The sequence below is a fragment of the Borostomias antarcticus genome (assembly GCF_949987555.1).
Source record: "Borostomias antarcticus genome assembly, chromosome: 20".
Lineage (NCBI taxonomy): Eukaryota > Metazoa > Chordata > Actinopteri > Stomiiformes > Stomiidae > Borostomias > Borostomias antarcticus.
This window is the reverse complement of record NC_140253.1, coordinates 3,016,482-3,022,321: the sequence shown is the minus strand read 5'-3', so window position 1 is coordinate 3,022,321 and position 5,840 is coordinate 3,016,482. Positions and strand designations below refer to the sequence as shown.

The window sequence follows — 5,840 nt, the reverse complement described above, 5'->3', positions numbered from 1 at the left end:
TGGATTTGATGTGAGAGTTCCAAGGTTGCCAACCTCTGCTTCTCTGGTCTGCTCTCTCTCTCTCCCCCTCCCCTCTTTTCTCTCTCTCTCTTTCCTCCCCTCTCTCTGTTTCCCTCTCTTTTTCTCTCTCTCTCTTTGGCCTCATTGTTTCCCTCTCTCCCCCCCCCCCCCCCCCTCTCTCTCCCTCTCTCTCTCTCTCCCTCTCTCTCTCTCCCTCTCTCTCTCTCCCTCTCTCTCCCTCCCTCTCTCTCCCTCTCTCCCTCTCTCTCTCTCCCTCTCTCTCTCTCCCTCTCTCTCTCTCTCTCTCTCTCCCCCCCCCCCTCCCCCTCGTGTCCTCCAGGTGTTTGGTCAGTGGAACCCCGGCTGCGTCGAGCGCGTCAAGAAGATCCGCGACTACGCCTTCGTCCACTTCTCCTCCCGCGACGACGCCGTCCTCGCCATGGACCACCTGAACGGCGCCGAGGTGGAGGGCTCCTGCGTGGAGGTCACCCTGGCCAAGCCCGTCGACAAGGAGCAGTACACGCGCTACCAGAAGGCGTCCAAGGGGGGCGCGGCGGCGGTGGTGGCCACGGCCCCGGAGGCCGCCCCGCAGAACTACGTCTATCAGTGCGACCCGTACACGCTGACCTACTACGGCTACCCCTACAGCACGCTGGTCGGACCCAACAGGGACTACTTCGTCAAAGGTAAGAGCGCTTCTTTTTCCTCTGTTGACGTTGTTGTTGTTGTTGTGGTTGTTGGACAAAGAAGGTTTAGTCTGGTGGCGAGATCTGTCTCAACTAGAGCTACGATGTACGTCAGATCGAAATACTCTTTGAAATCCTTTCAATTAGTTTATCGGGCGCTTGAGTCTGCCTGGAGTATCAGGTGGGTATTTGAAATGATTCCAAATGGTATTTTCGAGCCAGGTCTGGTACAACTACTTTTTGGTACAAAGAGAGTAACGTCCAGAGTAACGTCCCATTTCCATGACCACATGACCCGTGTTGACCCAGACACTGGATGTAAAAAAGGACGCAGAAAACGAAAGTTTCAACGTTGTGATATAGAAGGCAGCCCAGGGGGGGCGTGAGTAGCTGAGACAGATCCCACAGCCAGACTGCTGTAGACGGCCATGTTGCGTTTCAAACCATGCTGCTGGTGGATGATGAAGAACCCCATCTTATGATCTGTAGATGGGCAGGAACCAAGAACAACCATGAACTCACAATGGAAATGATGACTTTACCATGAATCTTTTATGATAACATACTACCTTGAATCTTTCCCTTGATGATGATGGTTTTGTGATATGAAATCGCAGTTCCCGGAAACCTGATGACGTAAAAGCTGCTGTTTGAACATTGAATGCTGAACCTCCATTACCTGTAATGGTTGATTTTTATTTGTGTGGTGGACCTGGGTCAAATACTATTTGCAAATACCATCAAATACTTGTGTAGTGTGCTTGGAATTAGTTGATACAATCAAATCAACGATCCCCAAAGTGCAAACTTTGAAGTGACTCAAATGCCCCTCTTTCAAATTCTTTCAAGTATTTGATCAGTGATTTTGACTCAGGTCTGCTCGGTGGTTTGTGGGTGGTAGCAGGGAAAATAATCGTTTCAAGACTTTCACAATCGTTGTGTTTTGGTTTTCTTTCCAAAGGAGGCCCAATGATACAGACCAATGGTAATCTCTCACCTCCTTATTGGCTACTCCTCCTTAAACTTTTATCCAATGAAAAATAAGCTTCCTTGTCATGTGACAAAACTCTATTGGCTTCTGTAACATCCTTCCTCTCCTGCTGTATCCCCCTGTTTGGTTTACTGTCTGGAACATTCCGGAACACAGTTATGTTAGGAAGCTAGAACCCTTACCAGAGAAATGTATAATCTCTAAGAGTTCTCCTACTGATGTGATCTACACTGCCCATGCTGAAGTCACGGCTGGTGCTGAATGGAAACCCAAACCTCCTCCTCTGAGCTCATACTAGATGCAGATCCGATGTTTCCATGAGGAAGATCAGTTACTCCAGCTACCTCTTTAGCCAACCCAGTTCAAAACTGGGAGTTTCCAGACTTAAAACCAGCAATCAAGAGTTTACTTAGTCTAGTCTTCCATAACATTCCTATTCCACAATTCCATTTAGTTTCAGGAGAGTCCCCCCCCCCCCCTCTCGTGCTCACCATCGCCCCCTCCCTGTGGTCTGGTTCCCCCAGCAGGTACGGTGCGAGGCCGCGGGCGCGCCCCCGCCGCCAACCGTACGCCCGGCCCCCGGGGCTCGTACCTGGGGGGCTACTCCGCCGGCCGCGGCATCTACAGCCGCTACCACGAGGGCAAGACCAAGCAGCCCGACAACAAGGCCTACGAGCTGATGCCCGGCCTGGAGCTGGCGGCCTCCGTCAACACCGTTGGCCTCAAGCCTGGCACAAGTCAGTGAGACAGAGATATATATAAATACGTATCACCCCATCCCTGGTCCTCAAGACAACCCCCCCCCCCCCTCTAACCCCCACCTCGAAAACAAAACCTCCTCCTCCTGCACCCCTCGCCCTGCCGAACCTTGCTGCTAACCTCACGGCCGCACGCCTGGCCAAGCTGACCCTCCTCTGTGGCTGCAACTGGACGGTCGTGTTAGAAAGGACTAATGGACACGACAGGACAGTAGTAGTGAAATATACAATATATCCTATATTATGGATACATTTGATTGGGAAGATGTCAGAGTTGCTGAGAGGGCTCGTCTGTCTTAATTATAGATGAATAGGTGAGGGTTAGTGATCTAATGGGTGCTTGTAGAGCACCACACCGCTGTCCTTTCTAGCATGGCCATGTAGTGACAACCCCCCCTCGACCCCTGGCCTCCCCTCTGACCTCCCCCGGGTGTTGGGAGTCAAGATCCCATCTCTCTGGTGTACGGTGTACCTCCTCGAACCCCCACCCACCTCCTCCTCCTCCTCCTCCTCTCTTTCACTCTCTCCGTCGATCCCTCTTTCCTGTCCTGTCAAGTCCCGTTCTTCTGACAATCTCCTTCTGATCAGGAAAAATTGTCGGTCTGTGTTGGTCTATGAATCCCCGCCCCCCCTCCCTCTCTTCCAATCGCCTCGTCTCTGTGACGCGTGACCCCTGTGATTAGCAAGCGTCAATCATTGGTTGATTAGAGGCCTCTGCTAGTTAAAGTGGGATTTTACCTCGTGGAACGATCTGACCCCAATCTGAACATGGTTCTTCAATCCCGGTCGGTGAGCATGGAATCAAAGGATTAGGACACGCCAGTCTGAAAAGGACCTTTGTCCGCTTGAGACAATGAGTGACGTTGTGTTGGCCCTGTGTGTGTGTGTGTGTGTGTGTGTGTTGGGGGGGGGGGGGGGGGGGGGGTGGTAATGATAATCCAGGGCTGACCGCCATCTTAATCCTTGTCACACCCCCAGACAACTCAGACGCTTACAGATGCTAACTTTTTCATGTCTCCTCTCTCTCCCTCCCTCCTGGTTTTGAGTCCCTCCCCCCCCCCCCCAACTGCCTTTATTCTTCTTTCATTGTTCTCCTTCAACGTTGCTGTTCAAATTGATCCAGTTCCCACTCACACTGTGTGTTCTCACATGTGTGTGAGTGTGTGTCTGTTGCATGTCTTCAGGTCCATGCTTTCTTGTGGGTGGGTGGGACTGTTTCTGCATATAGTGTATGCATGTATGTGTGTGTGTGCGTGTGTGCATGTCTGTGTGTGTGTATGTGTGTGTGTGTGTGTGTGTGTGTGTGTGTGTGTGTGCATATGTCTGCCTGTTTCTGTGTGTGTGTGCATGTCTGTCTCTGTGTGTGCATGTCTGTTTCTGTGTGTGTGTGTGTGTGTGTGTGTGTGTGTGTGGGGGTGTGTGTGTGTGTGTGTGTGTGCGTGTGTGTGTGGGTGTGTGTGTGTGCGTGTGTGTGCGCATGTTTGTCTCTGTGTGTGCATGTCTGTTTCTGTTTCTGTTTCTGTTTCTGTGTGTGTGTGTGTGTGTGTGTGTGTGTGTGTGTGTGTGTGTGTGTGCGCATGTCTGTCTCTGTGTGTGCATGTCTGTTTCTGTGTGTGTGTGTGTGTGTGTGTGTGTGTGTTTGCGTCTCTCATGGTCCGTGTGTGTCCGTGTGCAGTGGCCCTGCCGGGCCTGGGCGGTCAGTACCCAGTGTTCTCTACGACGCCCACCGCCAAGCTGATGGAGGACGGGAAGCTCCACGCCGTGGAACACCTCATGACCATGCAGCACGAACACGCCGGCAGCGGCGCCACCGTCATCCCCACCGTGTCCTCCCCGCCGCCGTTCCAGGTACACACACACGCACGCGGAGGGACGCACATTAAGACACACACACACGTGCGCGCGCCCTCCCTAACATAAACAACGGAAAACTGAAAGCTATACACAACGCGAATGACATTCTGTCCCGAGGAACCGCTGCAGCAGCTCTCGAAGGTTCCAGGAATAAACACTATCTCTCTCTCTACCTCTCTCTCTTTGCCCCTCTTTCTTTCCCTCCCCCCTCAGGGTCGGCCTATCACCCCGGTCTACGCCATGGCCCATAACGTGCAGCGCATTCCGACCGCCAGCGGCCTGTACGGGGCGGGCTACGTCCCCATCACCAACTACGCGGCCAACTCTGCGGCCCTGGCGGCGCTGCAGAAGAACGCGGCAGTGGCCGCCGCCGCCTACGGGGGCTACGCCGGGTACGCCGTCCCACAGGCCTTCCCCGCCGCCGCCTTCCAGGTGCCCATCCACGACATCTACCCGACGTACTGAGGGGCGGCATTGTGGCCGCTCAGCACGAACTGGGAGCGCGTCCGAGCGACGTTCGATTTGTGCGTCCCTGCACACGTCCGCGAAACACCTCCACGGTCCTAGAACAGCTTGAGAACCTTGATGCTATGTCTACCCACGGTCCTAGAACAGCTTGAGAACCTTGATGCTATGTCTACCCACGGTCCTAGAACAGCTTGAGAACCTTGATGCTATGTCTACCCAACGTCTAGTGTACTTTTTTATTTTTTTTTATGTTCTGCACGTTGACCAGACCTACTGACCCTGCAACCATGTGTTGATAATGGTCAGATATCCTGACCATATTTGACCTGATGAGTATGCACTGGACATTCCTGGTTCATATAACATTCTGTGAACCAGTAACCACCGTCCTGACTGAGTAAAAGTAATGGATGAAGAATATCAACGGTACTGAGAGTTAGGAGACCTTCACTACTACCCAAGACCACTCCTTCCAACCCACAGACGTATAGAACCAATCACGACATCACGTTCCCTACATCCCCCTCCCCCACCCTCCAACCCCATTGGCGTGGCAACAAGGACTCTGAAGGTATATACACTTAAGTATTTATAAAGAGAAGACGCCCGTGTGTCACGTTTCTCTCTACTGTAGCTCTTTGAAGTAGAGCAAACAGAGAGAACCTTGTTTTAAACATTCTAAGTGGAAAAGCTTGGACACAAAAAAAAACGACAAAATAAAACGTAACAAAAAAATGCTACAGGAAATACTGACCAGAAACAAGAAAAGAACGGTTTTGAATATTTTAAGATTTTGTATTTTAAGAGTTTTTTTCCATTAACATAAGAGTATTCTAGAGAAATCCTAGAAAGTTTTAGGCATTGCTGATATGTCCGTCCAAGCTGGCTACAAGAGGAGATGCTTTGTAAACATTCTGTACTTCTTAATGGGTATTTTTTTGGTTTTATCTAGTTTTGTGTGCGTTTATAGTATCTTTAATGAAGGTTTTGAATGTTGTATGTTGCCTTTGCTCTGTTTGCATTTTTTTTCAGAAAAACATGTTAAAATACCAAGGATTTATTGTGTTCTGTGTTGAAACCTTG

At 51.0% G+C, this 5,840-nt stretch overlaps 1 protein-coding gene across 4 annotated transcripts in view; it reads left to right on the top strand.

The window, feature by feature from the left end:
* The window catches only part of rbm47 (RNA binding motif protein 47), an 11,401-nt gene extending 6,072 nt beyond the window's left edge, over positions 1–5,329 (top strand). The window contains exons 3-7 of one of the 4 annotated variants that reach the window (XM_084454616.1): positions 341–686; positions 1,648–1,671; positions 2,205–2,414; positions 4,111–4,283; positions 4,503–5,329. In XM_084454616.1, the coding sequence (XP_084310742.1) occupies positions 341–686; positions 1,648–1,671; positions 2,205–2,414; positions 4,111–4,283; positions 4,503–4,754 (1,005 nt within the window). In that variant the 3' untranslated portion in view covers positions 4,755–5,329. Of the gene's footprint in view, positions 1–340; positions 687–1,647; positions 1,672–2,201; positions 2,415–4,110; positions 4,284–4,502 lie in introns of all 4 variants that reach the window. The other 3 variants (XM_084454615.1, XM_084454618.1, XM_084454617.1) reach the window with 3 other exon arrangements.
* Positions 5,330–5,840: the final 511 nt, after the last annotated feature.